Genomic DNA, 19,299 nt, shown 5'->3' on the forward strand with positions numbered 1-19,299 from the left:
TGTGTGTGTGTGTGTGTGTGTGTGTGTGTGTGTATATAATTTTTTTTTTTTACTGCTTTATACTCTTCATGCTACCTGCTTAAGTTCCTTTTCACAATAAAAAGCCTTTTGTAAACTAAAGTGTACCTGAGATGGTACACTGGCCCATATGACACTTACCTGGGGCTTCCTACAGCCCCATGAGCACTGTGGCATCCTCGTCTTCTTTAGCCTATCCGTTCTGGCTGTACGACTCCTGGTATTCGGGCCAGTCTCTGACAGTCGTGTGCTTCTAAGAATGCGCCGCTAATCTGCTTGCACACCATCGCAACACTTCAGTCTTCTGGAGGGGGACAGGAGCGCAACAAAGGGTGTACGCATGTCCAAGTCTCGCATGTGCAGAAGCTCTAGACTGGCCAGATTAACGGAAGTTGAAGCGCCAGAATGGAAAGGCTGAAGAGGGAGATGAGGGAAGTCACAGTACTCATGGGGCTGGAGGAAGCACCAGGTAAGTGTAAATATGGGCCAGTGTAGTATCTCAAGCACACTTTTTAAGATATTTATACTGTCTTTAAAAACATTTCTTATACACTGTTGCTATGAAGGAAGGTAATGTAAAGGAATGTTAAGTGTTCAAATTTGTCTCAGTTAGTGTTTAAACTGTATATGTAATGCTATCTGCCTTACATTCCAGTATAGCAGACGCTGTTTTGTTCAGCAGGTATTAGAATTTTTTACTTTGTTAAAATGAAAAAAATGTTGGCACATAGCCTAAACATTACATGTAACATTTGTACATTTTTTTTGTAATTTACAGAAATATATTGTAAGAACTCAAATGTATGAAGTTTCACTTATGTGACATTTCATTGTTGTGATTTTTGTTTTTGTTTCAGTCTCTGGGTAAAGTGTGTTCATGTCTAACTCCCAATATAACCGTAAATATTAAAAAGATATCTAACAGTAAGTAAAGGTCATGGTACCATAATGGGAGCATGCTGCGCTTACAAAGCTAGTGGAAAGACCAACTTGGCATGCAACAAACACTCATGTCCACACAAGCGTGTTCAGAAATTCTGTGTGCTGCATATTTTTTTCTTATTTTTTTTAAAGTTCTCTGCTTATTTGTGGCATTCATGTATGGCTCAATCAACATGGCACCTGACCCTCATCTGTTCATTCAAAGCATTGGGACATGTACAGAGTATACCGCTAAGCAGCTGGAAGCTGCAGTAAATGAAAAATGTGAGGAAAAAAGGATTTATAGTTTATGATAATACGATGGGAAAGAGGTTAATGTTCTTTTAAATGCTGGCTGCTTGACTTCAATCGAAATCAAACGTCAATCACATATATCCGGCATCAAGCAAGCCCCACCTGTGCTGGGTAAAGAAGTCTCATACTATACTCAGGTTTTCAGAATACACAACATGATTAATACATCTATTGAAATCTTTGTATTACATTGTTAATTTAATGCCACAAAAGCAAACTTTTCAGAAAAAAATATGGGTGCAAATTTTGCAGTGGTCATATGCATATATAATGTGGCCAATAATGCAATGCTTTGTCCTAAACATGTGGATTAATTTTACTGTGTAAGTTAAGACCACAATCCAGCATTGCCAGTACAGATGCACTTATACACATTACTACGTTCAATATGACAATATTTAACACTGCCATGATAGGACATAATGATGATTTCAGTGGACTAATGTGAATGGTGATAGACTTTTGACTAGCTAGAGCAGTGTTCCACAACCCTGTCCTCAAGGCCCACCAACAGTAAATAATTTGTAGAAATCCACAGAGGTGGTTAACCTCCTGAGCGGTCTGGACGAGCTCAGCTCGTCCATCACCGCCGGAGGCTGCCGCTCAGGCCCTGCTGGGCCGATTTTTATCAAATAAAGTGAATACACGCAGCCGGCACTTTGCCAGCCGCGTGTGCTGCCTGATCGCCGCCGCTCTGCGGCGATTTGCCGCGAGCAGCGGCGAAAGAGGGCCCCCCTAGCCGCCTGAGCCCTGCGCAGCCGGAACAAAAAGTTCCGGCCAGCGCTAAGGGCTGGATCGGAGGCGGCTGACGTCAGGACGTCGGCTGACGTCGATGACGTCACTCCGCTCGTCGCTATGGCGACGATATAAGCAAAACAAGGAAGGCCGCTCATTGCGGCCTTCCTTGTTTATTCTGGGCGCCGGAGGCGATCGGAAGATCGCCTCCGGAGCGCCCTCTAGTGGGCTTTCATGCAGCCAACTTTCAGTTGGCTGCATGAAATAGTTTTTTTTTTATTTAAAAAAAACCCTCCCGCAGCCACCCTGGCGATTTAATCAGAACGCCAGGGTGGTTAATCAGGTTTGCTGCAACACTAATTACCCCACCTGTGCAGGTTTGTGGTTTTCTGCAAAACATGTACTGTTGGTGGGCCTTGAGAACAGGGTTTGGGAACACAGAGCTAGCGTTCCCCCGAACTCCTTAATGTCTTGTTCTACTATTTAACTCAATCTATGTACACATCAGCCACACTGCCCTGTTGGTCTACACCCAATAGGGGCTAGCTAGACTAAAGGCTTTCCACTCTGAATCTGTTGTTTCAACCAAAAGTATTACTACATTAGAAATAAAATGTTATGTTATTCCTATGGTGCATTACACATCGATCAAGCTGCAGTGGCTTACGAAGCTTGTGAAGCTATGTGCATTAACTGAGTGACATGTACATTTACATACCTCCCAAGTTTTGGAGGCAGGAAAAAGGGACAGATAAAAATGTTATTCCTTTTCTAAGTGGGTATGGTCATGCTGAGTGGGCGTGGTTAATGTGGGTGGGTATGATGGTGCCACTCTGGGTGGGTGGCTAAGAGGGTGCCACTCTGGGTGGGTGGCTAAGAGGGTGCCACTCTGGGTGGGTGGTTAGGAGGGTGCCACTCTGGTAGTGTGGAGGAGGGTGCCACTTTGGGTGGGTATCTGTGCCACTCTAGGTGGTTGGGTAGGAGGGTGCCACTGTCGGTGGATTGGAGGGTGTGACTCTGGGTGGGTGGCACTCTGTGGGGGTGGATTGGAGTGTGCCAGTGGGCAGAAGAGGGGAAAAAAATTCAAGGCACCAGCCGCAAAAGTGTACTAATGCGGCAGGGAGCAGAGCCGACATCACTCCTTCCTCCCTCCCTCTCCATCATGGCCCCCCTCGTGACTCCCCATAAAATGGAGAGATCGTGCGCAGCGGGTGTTTAGTTTACATGCCGTTCCGGCAGCCGGCTTCCTACTTCCTGTTTTGCGTCATAGAAAACTGGAAGTAGGAAGCCGGTCACCTAACGGTAATGTAAACTAAACACACGCTGCACACGATCTCTCCATTTCATGGGGAGTCACGAGGGGCACCATGATGGAGCGGGAGGAAGGAGTGATGTCGGCTCGGCTCCCTGCCGCATTAGTACACTTTTGCTGCTGGTGCCTTTTTTTTTTTTCCCTCCTCTGCCTGCCGGGACACAAGGGGGGGGGGTATCCCGGGACATCAGGACCCCTCCAACCCGTGACGGTCCCGACAAATCCAGGACGGTTGGGGCCCCTGCATTTACAGTTGTCATGACTAAATTGTACTGAATTCCTCAATGTATGGTTGCATCATTAATCCATGCTATGTGTTTTTTGGCGGGTACATTCAAATTTTATCTCAGTGCTATGGACACATTATGGAAGAACTTAAAGTACTTTCAAGACCAAATCTTAAAAAGAATTTTTTTTTAAAAAACGTTAGATACCTGCTTTACTTTTGAAGACACTGTCTGTGGCCTCCGTGCCTTTCTGCTGGGTCCTGGCACTTACGCACTCTTCCTTTGAATTTTATAGCCTGCTCCTTTACTCCCTCCCTTAGCTTTATTACGTTCTCTTGTTGTATAGGATGTCATTGCCGTACTTTGGCCCAATAGGCTGCCTGACAGCCTATTGGGACAATCAAAGTGCAGGGATCTTGTCCCAAAGAACTACAGGACACTATAGGGATAAGGGCAGAAGTAAAAGAGCAGGCTCGAAATTGAAAGGGGGTGTGTAAGTTAGCAGTTAGCAGGCTGTGTAGCGTGCGGTGAGGATTTTAAAACGCACTGCTCAAACTACGCAGCTTAGTGAGTCAAGCGCTATATGCATTGTACCTAAAAGCTTCGCACTATGCACTACTATGTAAGAAGTGACTCGTTAAAAAACATCCGTCTTTCTGGATTTAGTGTGAAAGGGACCTTAATAATAAGGTAATCTGCCAGAAAAGAAGGCTTCAAATTGAGTAATGTATGTCCACGTTAAAGGGAATCAGATGCATCTGAGCGTGAAAAATTAAAAAGATGTTATACAGACCTAGGGCTTCCTCCAGCCCCATACGCTCTGGTCGATCACACGCCGCCGTCCTCCGCTGCATGGATCTACAAAAACTGGGTTCCGTCACTGACGTCATTGGAGCCAGCTATACAGGAGAAGTGCGCCCTCTACGTATCTCTCTAGCGGTTTGGTGGGGGTTATTATTTTTTAGTATGTATGTACATATATATATATATATATAGCGCCGACATCTTACGCGGCGTTGTAGAGTACGTTGTCTGGTCTGTCCCTCAGAGGGGCTCACAATCTTATCCTACCATAGTCACATGTGTAATATAGTGTATGTATCGTAGTCTAGGGCCAATTTTTGGGGAGAAGCCAATTAAACTATCTGTATGTTTTTGGGGATGTGGTAGGAAACCGGAATACCCGAAACCAACGCAGACATTGGGAGAACATACAAACTCCTTGCAGATGTTGACCTGGCTGGGATGCAAACTGGGGACCCAGCATTGCAAGGCAAGAGAGCTAACCACTACGCCACCGTGCTGCCCAGGTTTGTAGGTTCATGGAGGATGAAGTCTAAGATGCCAGGATATCTGTGCCTATAGGCTCCTGTTAATATGTGTGGAGAGAGAGAGAGAGAGGAAAGAGAGAGAGAGAGAGGAAAGAGAGAGAGAGAGAAAAGAGAGAGAGAGAGGAAAGAGAGAGAGAGAGGAAAGAGAGAGAGAGAGAGGAAAGAGAGAGAGAGAGAGAGGCACACCATGGGGCAACAGAGGCTGGTGTTAGTGTGCACAACCAGCCTCTGTGCCCCACTAGCATAATTAAATCTCACCTTGGGTTCTCTTTAAGCTGGCCATACACTAGGTCGATTCCCCGCCGATCAACAGCAGATTCGATCACTGGGATGGAATCTGCTGTCAAATCGTTAACGCTAAATTTAGATCTATTTCGTCACGAAATGAATCGGTCCCGTCGATCGCTCCGTGTGGGAAATTACCATTGATCGCCGGCGGGTATGGAGTGCGTCGCTAGCGGCGTTCGAGTGCCTGACGACCGACGCAATACAGCTGCAATACATTACCTGCTCCGCCGGCGCAACTCCCCAGGTCTCCGCTGTCTTCCGGATTCCAGACCGGCTGGCTACTTCCTGTCCCGGCAGGAAGTTTAAACAGTAGAGTGCGCTCTACTGTTTAAACTTCCCCCAGACAGGAAGTGAAGCTTCCCGGAGACCAGACCAGAGCGGAGAAGAAGACAGCGGAGACCCGGGGGAGTGGCGCCGGCCAGAGCAGGTAATGTATGCGGGGGGAGTGGCAGCAGCACCACCACAGATTGTGAACGGTTTCAGGCTGAAATCTATTCACCATCTGTATGCAGTAAAGGAAGCCTTACGATCCCTCTCTGATCAGATTCGATCAGAGAGAGATCTATCTGTTGATCGAATCTGATGGCAAATCAACCAGTGTATGGCTACCTTAAGTGCTAACAAATGGAATGCAGATCTGTTGATGTATGCCAATTACTTGCTACAGGTCATCAGGCTGTAGTGTATGGCAATAAAGCAAGCTCCCTCATTCCAAAGGCGTATGCTAAAGTGTCAGCATACCTACATTGTTGGTATTGACTAACATAATAGCATACCCTAACACATTTACATAGTTATTTTTTTTTGTTATTCATGTAGTGTTTGTGCGTGTGTGTGTATGTATGTATGTATGTATGTATGTGTATATATATATATATATATATATATATATATATATATATATATATATATATATATATATATATATATATATATATATAAATAAAACAGAGTATGCTAAAGGAATAAGGTATGCCATTATGTAGGTCTATGCCAACAGTGTAGGAATGCTGACATATTTTCATACTCTGAGGCTTTACTATAGTGCTGTTCATTACAGAATGTTAACTGGAGTATATGACTACAATATTATATACATGTAATCATATACACATCTACACACACACACACACACACACGCACGCACGCACGCACGCACGCACGCACGCACGCACGCGTGTGTGTATGCATGTGTTGATATGTATATAGTATTAACGTAGTCTACCACTCCAGATTGCATTTTCAAACGTTCGAGACTGTATGCAGAATTTAGAGATGCGGCGAACTGTTCGCCCAGCGAACATCTCTGGAGCTCATACTACTTCCGAGTCGCACTGACCCGGAGTAGTACGCCTGCGCTGCCCGGCGGAGCGCGTCCTCGATCGCGTGCCTGCAGCCGAGCACTCTCTGCGCATGAGCTCGTTCATGACGTCACGCACACGCGCAGAAAGTGCCCGGCAACAGGAGCGCGATCTAGGACGCGCTCTGCCGGGCAGCGCAGGCGTACTACTCCGGGTCAGCGCGACCCGGAAGTAGTAAGAGCCCCAGGGATTTGGAGATGTTCGCCGGTGTAATGTCAGCAATTGCAGCCCTGCACGTTTTGCAGCCCCGCATGCGCAGTTGGAGCCTGCGTCCCATTAAATTGTGCAGCCACTTAAAACGTCCTAAATATCTCCGCTTCCGCACCACGTACACCCCCGAAATTTTCAGGGGGGGGAGGGAGGGGACCCTCAGATCTAGCTCTGTGCCGAATTGCAGCCCCCGAGCCCCGCTGGTTCCCGAGACTGATTGCAGCAAACCTATCTCGGGAACCAGCGGGGCTGCAATTCGACACAGAGCTAGATCTGGGGGTCCCCTCCCTCCCCTGAAAATTTCGGGAGTATACGTGGTGCGGAAGCGGAGATATTTCAGGTAATGTTTAACTTCCCACTGAGCATGCGCAATACTCAGTGAGGAAGGCTGCAATATCTGACATTACACCGGCGAACGGTTCGGGAACCGTTCACCACATTGCATCCTTTATTGTTGGTCTGCACTGACACGCTAAGCATACTACGTCACTTGCTGGATTGTCGGCACATCCTATCTAGTTGGAACACCGGTGTTGTGTCTGATTACGCTGCCTTTGGATTTGCGCTGCCCTGCATGCGCACTAGGAGACTGTGCGGCCACAGTTCCTATTGAATTATGCGGCTGATGGTAAAATACTAAATATCTCTGCTTCTAAACATCCTACACTTCCCAAATTTTCAGGGTAGGGAGGGAAACCCCCAATTACCTCTATGCCAAATTGCAGCCCCCGAGACCCACTGGTTCCCGAGATAGGTTTCTCTAATCTATCTCCTGAACCAGTGGGGCTCGGGGGATTCTCTCCCTACCCTGAAAATTTGAGGAGTGTATGATGTGTGGAAGCGGATATATTTATTATTTTACCATCAGCAGCATAATTAACTTCACACTGAGCATGCGTGCTACTCAGTGTGGAAGGGAGCTTCCGGGTATCCAGCCTGAGCCTGCCCTGCCTTCTAGCCGCCCGCCTACTAAAAGTCACCTGACCTAATTCTTCCGGGGTCGTCATGTGACTTTGTCGCTTACCTAGTACGTCATTTCCACCTTACCCTGGTTATAATAAGCAACGAAACATCTGATCTTACGGTGAGTGTTTTTATATACATGTGCCACATTTTCTTCAAATCTGTTAGTAGTGGACTTGACACAAGGGTTAGTGATTCCAAAGTTGTTTGCGGAGGACGGTCGGCTTTATAAATGAGTTTATATTATTTGTAAGTAGGCGAGTAAAGGTACCCATAAACTATTAGATGCGTAAGTAGAGTTTAATCCAACAAAGAAAACCTGCAAATTCAATTTAGAGAAATATCGGCGATAGTTTTGGTGACCCAGCAGGAAACTTGTAGGGTACAGTTGTCCAATCACAGTACTCTCTACAGCATAAAGCCTTGTGATGGACTGTACACTTACTACAAACTACTGTATGTGAAACCTAGCAGTTTGAGAGTGTACTGTCCCCCCAAATTTTCCTATGAGGTTTATTGTGGGGTCCTCTAAACTAGAGGAGCACAGGATTTCCCTATAATGGTTGCCTGCAGGGTCCCCTAAACTAGACTTATCGAAAAAGCAGATACATCAGTAGAGGGAAGCCTCTGCATCTCCTGGAGGCTTCCCATGCCCTCCTACAGACCACTGCTTCTCACTAGGACCCTCTGAAAGTTTGTGGCTAGGTATGAGCTTCACAGAGCTCATCCTTTTGGAATTTGACTTCAACTTGCTGGCTGCGGCAGTGGGGGTGGGTGGGAAATTTGTTAACTTACCCTTGTACCTCCTATAGCCAATATACTCCACCTTCTGGGTTTGAAGGAGGGAAGTATTGGAGTGATGTGAATGCGATCTACACAAGGTAGAATGCATAGGTGGCTACACTTTCACTTTGATTAGAGATTCTGGTTATTGATTGCTAAATGTTTTCTTTGTTCCTGCAACTGTCCTGAATTGTCTGTACTTGTATGTAAATTAAAATAAGTTGTGTGACTCTGTACATTTTTGATTTGTAAATTAAAATTTACTATTGCAGTGTTTACATCGTTGGGCGACAAACATGGCAGATGTGGCCCTTGAGGAGCTACATAAACTTGAGTACCTTTCTTTGGTCTCCAAAGTCTGCACAGAGCTGGATAACCATTTGGGTATTAATGACAAAGATTTAGGTAAGATATGTGATAACTTCTCTGTTGGAAAAACTTGAATAATGTACGCATGGGCTTCAACGTAGATACATTTTAATTTCATGTTTTATGGTTCATCTTCCTAAAGCTGCCCATACATCACTCAATATATGTCTAGATCGACCATTAGATAGATGGTGATCTGAACAGAGAACTATAGAACTCCTATAGCTTGCCCACAAACTGACCAGCACTTTGCAAAAGATTTAAGCATGAACAGGCATATGTGTGACATCATACTGTATATGCACCTCTGTCACGTGGTACCGACACTGGCAGTGACGTGGAAACTGGATGAAGCCAAGAGTTGTGCTGGCGGATAGGTGAGACTTAAAAACACTTAGCACGGGCAGGCAGACACGCCACCCGTGGAGTGATCGTGTGCCTCCCCCTGCCATTAGTGGCTTGCTACACATTTAATGTCACCTGGGACCCTGGCTGTGATATAGTATTGCTATTTCCTTATTACTCATCTCCTATCACTGTGCTTTGTTCCTTTCCATATAGGTAGACATAATTTATTGTTCCTCTTGATTGTTTGAGTATAACATCCTTGTATGCATGCAGGGTTTTTTTTTTTTTTTTTTCACCTTACTTGTGTAATTTATAGCACTTCCTCTGTCACGTGGTTTTTCACAGCATTGCTTATTTGATTTATATATTATTTAATAGCTCTGACCTAGGTCAACATTTCCCTCATTGAGCTCTATATTGAACCCAGGTGGGGGACAATGTGCAACTTAGCTGGGCTGTTTGTTAGGGTGAGGCACCCATTATTGTTGAATTGGTATTGCCCCACACAGAAATGTTTGGTTGATCTGTGTGTTATGGTGTCTAGTACATCCTTCCTTCTTTTAAGATGTTTTTAACCTTTTTTCATTACCTATAATAAAGTTTTGTACATTTAACCCCTTCCCAACCGCCTAACACCAAAAGTCCTGGGGCAGAGTTTTACAGGGGATCACATGTGCCAATGCGCGATCATCCCCGCTTAAACGACGAAGTGATGCTCTGTCATCAGTCTATCGCCGCTAGCAGACTGTTAGACAGTGAAACCGCCATCTATTTATATTGTGCAGCGCTGTACTGGGGACAGCTGTGTCACTCGGCTGTCACCTAGAGAGGCTCCGATTGTGATTCCCTATCATAGGCTGATGCCTATGAGAAGGGATCTCCCTGATTGGTTGGTGGGGGGAGGGTGGGGATCTATAAAAATAAAAAAAGAAAAAGTGAAATTTATTGGGGAAAAAAACAAATAAAAGATGTTGCAGCAGCAATCAGAGCCCACCAACAGAAAGTTCTGTTAGTGGGCAGAAAAAGGTGGGGGAATCTTTTGTGTGGCTCTGCAACAAGCTATTAATGCTGCAAAGCACTAAATTGTAAAAAATATCCTGGTCACTAGAGGAGTGTAAGCCTATGGTCCTGAACTGGTTAATATATCGGTGGTGCAGCCATTTTTCTTTGGGGTTTCTTGGTTCTTGTATAGTGACGTTGTCTTATTAACCCTTGGGCTTGCACACCTTGATATACTGGGGGTGCAGATTTCTTGTAATCTTTTGTGTTATTCCATCTGTGACCCTATTATTATATTCTTTTGCAGCTGAATTTATTATTGACCTTGCAGAGAAATCACCCACCATTGATTCTTTCAAATCTGCTTTGGAAAAAAATGGTGCAGAATTTACAGTAAGTTTTCTTGACAATTTACTACCCTTTTGTACTGATGCTCATTTTTTAAAATAACCCTCAAGGCAGGTGTGAAACATCCCCTCTCCCCCGCCCACCATAGTAACACCCAGGGAGTGTTGCTATGATCCCAAAAGGGATGGTTCGCCTTGGGAAAGGTACCCGGAGGCATAACATTTTGGCACAGTGAAATGAGGGCCATATAACCTTCCCAACCCAGAATTAAAGTGGACCTGAACTCTTGCACAGGGCAGAAGGAGAATATGGCAAAATGCTCCCTGTATGTATTGAGAGTTTAGCCTCTCTAATTCCCCCTCATCTGTGACTTATCACCACCATAATTTGGTATGGAATCTCCTTTGCCACAGCAGAGCAGCTAATTTGTAAACACAGGATGCTAACAATATGTCTGCTTCCATTAAAGCAAGAAGTAGACTTACTGCCACTTTGATCTGTATCAGCTGTAGCAAAGAAATGTTTTTCTTTAAAGGCTATTATGCTGTTGTGTATCTTTTTAGAGCAGAAAGGAAGTTCTGAGTTCAGGTCTGCTTTAAAGAAAACATGTAATTTCAAAAAGTGCACCTGGGGGGGTACTTGCCTTGGAAGGGGGAAGCCTCTGGATCCTACTGAGGCTTTCCCCATCCTCCTCCGTCCCACGGCAGTGCAAGAGGTCCCCGGAGGGCAGCCATGTAAATATTGAGTGCATGGCATCTTGGTGCCGCTCAGTTCGGTGCGGGGAGAGCCGAATGACTGCTCTCCCTGCTGCCGCTAAACTCGAGTGTGGCGTTAAATACAATTCCTCCTCCCAGTTGTCGCAACTCGGAGGGAGATGTTATTCTGGGTCTGGCAGCCGACAAAGCCCTGAATTACCGATACGAGGGGTGCATAGCATTGCTGCGATGATGGCGCCCGGCTTCGGCGCCGCACGCAGACATAGTCTGATTCGGGAAATATTTACCTTTCCGACGCAGTAGCAGCTCTCGGCACGGGCTAAGGCGGTAATAGCCGATCCCGATCAGTTTGCTTTACTACACAGGCGCAAGTCGCCTGCGCAGTAGAGTGGACCTGATAAGGTTCAGCTATTTCTGCCTTAGCCCATCGGGGAGCTTCGCCCTGCGCTGGAGCCGGAGAAGGTAAATATTGCATGCGCCACAGCACGACAATTTGTTGGCTGTGGTTTTGGGAGAGTCCATCGCTGCCACCATGGGATGGAGGAGGATGGGGTAAGACTCGATAGGTTCCAGAGGCTTCCCCCTCCTGAGGTAACTACCCCCCAGGGACACTTTTTTTTTTTCATGTTATGCTGGGCATACACGGCTCGTTTTTTTGCCGCTCAATTCTCCCGCTCGATCGTTTCGCCACTCGATTCCGCAGTCAATTCTCTTATCTTCCGCTGGTTTTTCCCATTCATTGCAATCTGGGAATCGAGCGGCGAAACGATCGAGCAGGGACATGTCAGAGATTATCTATCGAGCCATCTTAACCTCCCTGGCGGTACGCAGATGCAGTGGCTGCATCCGCGGGAGGGATTATTTTTGATTTTTTTATGTTAGCTAGCACTAGGCTAACTATGTGGTAGGGCTGCATGATTTTCGGGAAAAATTGAAATTGCAATTTTTGTCTCAGAAATTGCGATTTTAAATTTTTTTTCACTGGGTGTGCGACAGAGAAAAGAATGCCATATACGTGTACAGGATCTTCTCAAAAAATTAGCATATTGTGATAAAGTTCATTATTTTCTGTAATGTACTGATAAACATTAGACTTTCATATATTTTAGATTCAAATACACACAACTTAAGTAGTTCAAGCCTTTTATTGTTTTAATATTGATTATTTTGGCAATATGCTAATTTTTTGAGAAGATCCTGTATACATGTGTATATATAGATAGATAGCATTCTTTGCTGCTGCACACCCAGTGTCTCACACAGACCCCACCACTACTAGGCTCCGCCCCCCTGCGCCACCCTCATACACTCACAGTTGATGCTATGCCCCCCTCCTCTGTAATGTAGAGGTTAAGGTTGATTGTCAACTGCGCTGCCCCCATGTGTTTGTGTGCTTAAGTACCACATTTTAATGACAAAACAGCAATGGCACACTGCCTGTTATGGGGTCACCTGTTCAAACAAACTACGGATTGCATAAAAGCACCCTCTGCCCTCATCTTGTGCCAAAGCCGTGGACTGTAACAAATTCACCACAGCGGGGGGCTCTTTTAATGATCCCACTTTGTGTTTGTTCAATGCTTTTAGCGGAGCACGTCCTCTCGGCCAAGTTAATAAACAGCGGACCGCACGGCGAATTCCGCAAGATGAAGGGCTTTTCAGTTCCTAGAGCCCTCCTATCTCTGCCACCGCCGAGTTGATGACAGCTCCGCCTACCGCCACTGTACGCAGCTTCTTCTGCCCAATCAGTGGCAACCTCATGCATGACATGGCGGCACGCTGTGGATCCGCCTCCCTCCGCATTCAGAATGGAATGCATTTGGGCGGGCAGAGCTGTACAGGCACTCAGGCAGGCGAAACCGCGATTTGCAAAAAACTGACGATCAGAAGATCGTCTTCTAATGAATCGCGATTTCGATTGAAAACCGAGAAACAGTGCACCCCTATGTGGCCCAAGTCCACCTCTGATGCCCCCCCCCCCCCAATCGTCGCCGGCAACACTCACCCGTCCGCGATCCCGCGAGAGTCGCAGCTTCCCAATTAGCTTCGCTCGTCGCTATGGTGACAATCGGACATGACGTCATGCGCAGTTCCGATGCTCCCCATAGCGAAGCCGGGTGCTGATTGGGAAGCTGCGCCATCGCGGGATCCCTGGGAGGTACATATACTGGAGGGACTTGGGCCACATGGTTAGCTAGCGAAGTGCTAGCTTAACCAAATAAAACCATTTTATAAAAAAAAAATCCTCCATGCGATCCCCTGCGGCGGCTAGCCCGACACTGTCGGGCTTACCGCCAGGGAGGTTAATGGCTCAAAAACGAGCTGTGCATTATAAAGTCTCTAAGTTGCCAGCTGATAACACTCCCCCCACATTAAAATGAATTAGCTTGGAGACCAGCTCCCACTTCAGAACCAAATTGCCTGTTGATTCTTCCCTCCCCAATCAGCATTAATCAGCATTAAATAGCCTGCTAAGTAATGCTAGTTACACACAATACAATTTTCTAGCAGATTTACCTGCCAGATCGATCCCCCCCCCCAACATGTCCGATCTGAATGTCAATTGATTTTCTGATCAATCGCCATAGAAGTGAACAGAAATCGATTAGATAATCTATTTTAATTCATATCGAACACATTGGAAAAAATCAATCTGGCAGGTAAATCTGCCAGAAAATTGTATTGTGTGTACCCTGCAACAGCTGCTGGTAAGTTCACAGTGGCTCTGAGCTCCAGATGCCATCTGCAGGGAGCACAAAGAGTTGGTCTGGTCCAATTGAGAGGCCACCTGCTTGTGGGCAGTGGAAGTCCACTACAGTTTAGAACATATACTGCCTCCATCCGAATGTGGTGGTATTCCTCACTGATTACTACTCCTTGCAGCAGGCTTCTCTTTAATTGAGAAACCTGTTTTGAGAAATGTCTCATAATCCCTTGTGTGAATTATAGGAATAATAACTATGTGCTTGCTGTGTTTGTGATTTTAAGGTTTTCAAATTCATGTTTAAAATTTTTGACCTGTGTGGGTCATACTGTGTGATTTTAAAGAAACCCTGAAGCGACTTATAAAAAAACAAACAAAAAAGAAACCTTTGTTACTCACCTAAGATGAGGAAGGCTCTGGATCCCACAGATCCTTCCCAATCCTCTTTGTCTCCTCTTTCCCATTCTGACCCCTTTTCAGAATTGCAACCATTGGGGCTCTGAAGGCTTTGGAAGCATGCGCATCTCCAAGTGCTTCAGAAAAGTGTGTGTGTGTGTGTGTGTGTGTGTGTGTGTGTTACTGATCTGCTTATCTTCTGTACCACTTGGTGACATGAATAATTCCAAAGACTTATCGGCCTGTAGATCGTATAATCTTACCGGGAGGGGGGGGGCGGCTGTTGCCAAAAGCGGGGCAACGCTGGAATGAGGACATAAAGAGAGGACCTGGAATGCTTTATGGCAGGGGTCCCCAACCTTTTTGTGTGTGTGTGTGTGTGTTCGTCGTCTTTGGGCTGGGCATCCTAGTGGACAGTGTTGTGTGCAGCGGGTTACGGGGGGGAGGGGAGGTCTGGGGTGTGGCGGCATAGCTAGCATAGTTGCCCCAGTATAGGGAGTTTAGTTGCCCCAGTATGGCTAGTATTGTTAACCCAGTAATAGCTAGTATAGTGGCTAGTATAGTCCCAGTATGGGTAAGTAGTGCCCAGTATAGTTACTATAATGCCTAGTATAGTGGCCCAGTATAGCTAGTATAGTGGCCCAGTATAGCTAGTAAAGTCTATGCAGGATGCCAAATCTCTCCTGGACCAACAAAATTATGGGGAGATGGCAGCTTTTCCTGTGCATGTTTATCCTCCCTGGCGGTGCATTTCTGTCTGGAATTATGAGTCAAAAGCGGTACGTTGTTTTTCAAGAATTCTAGGCCTCCAATTATTAAAGAGACACTGAAGCGAAAAAAAAAATGATATTATGATTTGTATGTGTAGTACAGCTAAGAAATAAAACATTAAGATCAGATACATCAGTCTAATTGTTTCCAGTACAGGAAGAGTTAAGAAACTCCAGTTGTTACCTCTATGCAAACAAGCCATTAACTCTCCGACTAAGTTTAGTCGTGGAGAGGGCTGTTATCTGACTTTTATTATCTCAACTGTTTTCTTTTTCTCTGCTAGAGGAGAGGTCATTAGTGCACAGACTGCTCTGAAAGACTCATTTTGAATGCTGAATGTTGTGTAATCTGCACATATTATAGAATGATGCAATGTTAGAAAAAACACTATATACCTGAAAATAAAAATATGAGAATATTTTCTTTGCTGCTAATCTTCTAGTAATTATTCAGAGTACACAACCAATTCACTATATCATATTTTTTTTTTCGCTTCAGTGTCTCTTTAAGTCATAGCTCACCAAAATATGCCAGAATAAAAGCCTGGTAGACATTCTGCATATAAATAAAAGACCAGAACACAAGTTAGTTGAATTACTTACATTTATGAATAAACTTAGAAAATTGTGAAACTGTACAAATAAGGCAGGCAGAGAGTAGTCAAAATCCAGGCAGAATATGAATATGTATGTATGCATGCATGCATGCATGCATGCATGCATGCATGCATACATACATGCATGCATGCATGCATACATACATACATACATACATACATACATACATACATACATACATACATACATACATACATACATACATACATACATACATACATACATACATACATACATACATACATACATACATACATACATACATACATACATACATACCTGTACACACTGATTGGCCACCGGGTCCCCAGAGCAAGAGCGAGGGTGTGGGGATCCTGGTGGCCAGAAGAGGCTTCAGACAGCCGGGGAGAGAGGCTGGAGTCCCGCTGCGCAGCGCCCATTGTGCGCGGGACTCCTAAACTGCATGCAAATGAGGTAATTCCCTACCCCGACCTGAGCTCAGTATTACCGCTCGCAGCTTTTTTTTTTTTTTCTTTTTTTTCCCTACCCTGAGCTCAGGTTGGGGTTACCGCCAGGGAGGTTAAACAAAAAAGCTTTATATGCCTCCTTGGTCATCAGTTAGCCCTTGTCTCTTAAAACACTCCTGAACTGGGAGGGATATTTGTTTTCTTATGCTGCTGGAAGCAGTCTGACCACGTGAAATAGTGGTCCATGACACTTCCAGGTGGAAGGAGTAAGCGTGGGAATAACGTGAGATGCAATGTGGGATACATTGGATCAGGCGGCCGCATAGCTATGTTAACCTCCCCTCCCGGTGCCTCAGCTGTCTTATTTAAATTTCGATTCTGAGTAGCTACGAGTACATAGCTACTTGGTAATATCAACACTACTCCAGTTGCATATGCCTAGTGGGATTTCAAGCTTCAGACACTCTACTTTGCCACAACTTTCAGTCTTTAATAATTATTTAATAAACCATTTTTTTTTATATCAGCACTTGTACCTTAGGAAAGAGAAATAGCTACTACTACTACTACTTACTGATTACTGTTTTTTTTTTTTTTTCCGTAACAGGATTCCCTTATTAGTAACTTACTGCGTTTGATCCAGACAATGAGAACTTCTGCAAAACCGCACACAAGTCATGGTCTGTTTACTCTACTGATAGTTCTCGATTAAATTCAGCTACTGGAACTGTTATTGGTTTTATCCTTGTAATGGGAAATTGATTCTTAAAGTAGTTGTAAAGTAAGAGCAACTGTAATGATAGTTGAAAGTAATAAATCATCCAGGTTAACCATTTTTATTTTAAATATCCTCATTTCAGCATCAGAAATGCTTATAGCTATATAATGCGGTATATTGGTATGAAATCCTACCTTTTCCATGATGTTTAGCTTATGCCATAATGCAGCTTTCTCACCCGGGAGATCATGTGATGCTCCTGCTCACTTCACAGATGTAAAATGAAAAAAAAAAAAAAATCCAGTGATTCACCTTGCCAGCAGTAAAGATGCAGGCATTCCTGATAAATTTAACTATTTACTGTATTTTCCGCCATATACGACGCACCTAGGTTTAGAGGGCAAAAACCAGAGGAAAAAATATACTAAACCTGGTGTGTTCATATTCCAGGAGCGTCTTGTAGATGTTCTCCCGCAGTTGGTGTCATCAGTGTGTCTCCAGTTCATCCCCTCTGTCACCAGTGTGTCCTGCTGTCCCCAGGTTTCCCCATTCTGCCCCCAGTGTACCTCCCCATTTGTGTCTGCTATCCCTGTGTGGTCTGCAACCCCCCTGCTTGTTCCTCCGCTCCCCCTGTGTGGTCCACACCGCACCCTGCCCTGCTTGTGTCTCCGCTCCCCCCAGTGTATCTAATCAAGTGGCTCCTGTGGGGATCGGAGACCTCTCTTCACACCGTGCGGCTCTCCCTAGTGAAAGGCTTCTGCTGATGGCGCAATTACTATAGAAGTGTAGAAGTGAAGGGAGGTCTCCGATCCCCACAGGAGCCGCTGGATTAGGTAAGATAAGTGCTGCACAACTAATTACACGAGGAGGAGGGGGGGAAGCAAGGTGGGTTGCGGACAACACAGGGAGCAGAGGTACAAGCGGGAAATGCACATGGGTTACGGGCAGCGAGCGGGGCCACACGGGGAGCCAGGGGAACACAAAGGGCAGAGCAGCACACAAGGGGCAGTGCAGGGAATCCCCGATGGGTCGACTGTTTGTAAGTTGGGAATTCCCTGCCTTTGCCATATAAGATGCGGGGACTCTTTCTTCCCATTTTTGGGGGGAGAAAAAGTGCATCATACACGGCGGCAAATGTGGTAAATTGGGTCAAGGTAAGGGTTTTACAATGGGCAAACATTGACCAAATAGTTTATAAATGAATATTGTTAAAGTGTACCTGAGGCAAATATAAAAGTTTTTTATACATACCTGGGGCTTCCTCCAGCCCCCTCCGCACTGGTCGCTCCCACACAGTCTTCCTCCAATTCTTCTTTCTCCCGGTATAAGCCCCGTAGGTTTGGCCAGTTGGCGCATGCCCCCCCCCCCCCCCCCCGGTCTCACTCCTGCGGCTGGGAGCGGCCTACGTCTGCACAGTAGTCTGGCAGGGCCGCACATGGGCAGTGCGCCCCGACTGGCCAAGCTAACTGGGCTTCTACCAAGAGAATGAGGAGATGGAGGAAGACGGCGTGGGAGCGATCGGTGCGGAGGAGGCTGGAGGAAGCCCCAGGTATGTATACAACTTTTATATCAATTGTCTCCAGGTTTCCTTTCAAATAGGCAGTTTTAGTTAGTTAAATATAGCAAAGTACCCCTATAAGAGCAGTTTAATGGGAATTTGAACTGGATCGGGGGACTTTCCCTCTTACAGTGAGGGAAAGAAGTATTTGATCCCATGCCAATTTTGCTTGTTTGCCTTCTGGCCAAGAAATGACCAGCCTGTAATTGTAAGAGACAGAATAACAAAGCCCAGTGCTCCAAAGTCAGAGCTTGATGTGCATTGTAACTATTATTCCTTTATAAAGCGCCAACATTTTGTGGTGCTCTAATGAGAAAAGTAAGTATTTGATCCCCTTTCTAAAGATTACTTAGTGCTCTACTTACTGGCAAAATCCTAGTTGGCAATAACAGAGGTCAAGCATTTGTACTTGGCTACCAGGTTTGCACGGGCAGGATTTGGGCCCACACCACTTTACTTTCCGAGTCAGTAAGGTTTCAAGACTGACGTTTGATGTTAAACCATCATGGATTGTTGTAAACAACCCTTACAAGGCGCTAACAAGCGCCTGGCTGGTGCAGGAGAGCAGCTGACAGACGGTGACTTCACCGCTTGTCATATGCCCTGTGTGAAAGGGTCCTAGCTATGTGACTATGTTATGTTCATTTCCCACAGTTAAAGTAAGCACTCCAGTTAGTCTGAATGCAATCAGCTTGCTGAACAGCGTTATGTCTACATTCAAGAGTGATTTAAGTCTGTAGTTTGAGTGTATATTCTTTAGCCTTTTGGACAGGGTGTTCAACCACTTCCCAACCACAGTTTTTTCCCCTTAAAAACCAGAGCAATTTTCGTATCGCTCTCCTTCCATTAATTATCTAATAACA

At 45.3% G+C, this 19,299-nt stretch overlaps 1 protein-coding gene across 1 annotated transcript in view; it reads left to right on the top strand.

The window, feature by feature from the left end:
- The first annotated feature begins 7,411 nt into the window (after window positions 1-7,411).
- The window catches only part of DHX8 (DEAH-box helicase 8), a 140,876-nt gene continuing 128,988 nt past the window's right edge, over window positions 7,412-19,299 (top strand). Inside the window, exons 1-4 of the mRNA XM_068263424.1 lie at window positions 7,412-7,802; window positions 8,737-8,869; window positions 10,488-10,573; window positions 16,768-16,840. Of these exons, the coding sequence (XP_068119525.1) occupies window positions 8,761-8,869; window positions 10,488-10,573; window positions 16,768-16,840 (268 nt within the window). The 5' untranslated portion in view covers window positions 7,412-7,802; window positions 8,737-8,760. The remainder of the gene's footprint in view (window positions 7,803-8,736; window positions 8,870-10,487; window positions 10,574-16,767; window positions 16,841-19,299) is intronic.

The sequence above is a fragment of the Hyperolius riggenbachi genome, chromosome 12, assembly GCF_040937935.1.
Source record: "Hyperolius riggenbachi isolate aHypRig1 chromosome 12, aHypRig1.pri, whole genome shotgun sequence".
Taxonomy (NCBI): Eukaryota; Metazoa; Chordata; class Amphibia; order Anura; family Hyperoliidae; genus Hyperolius; species Hyperolius riggenbachi.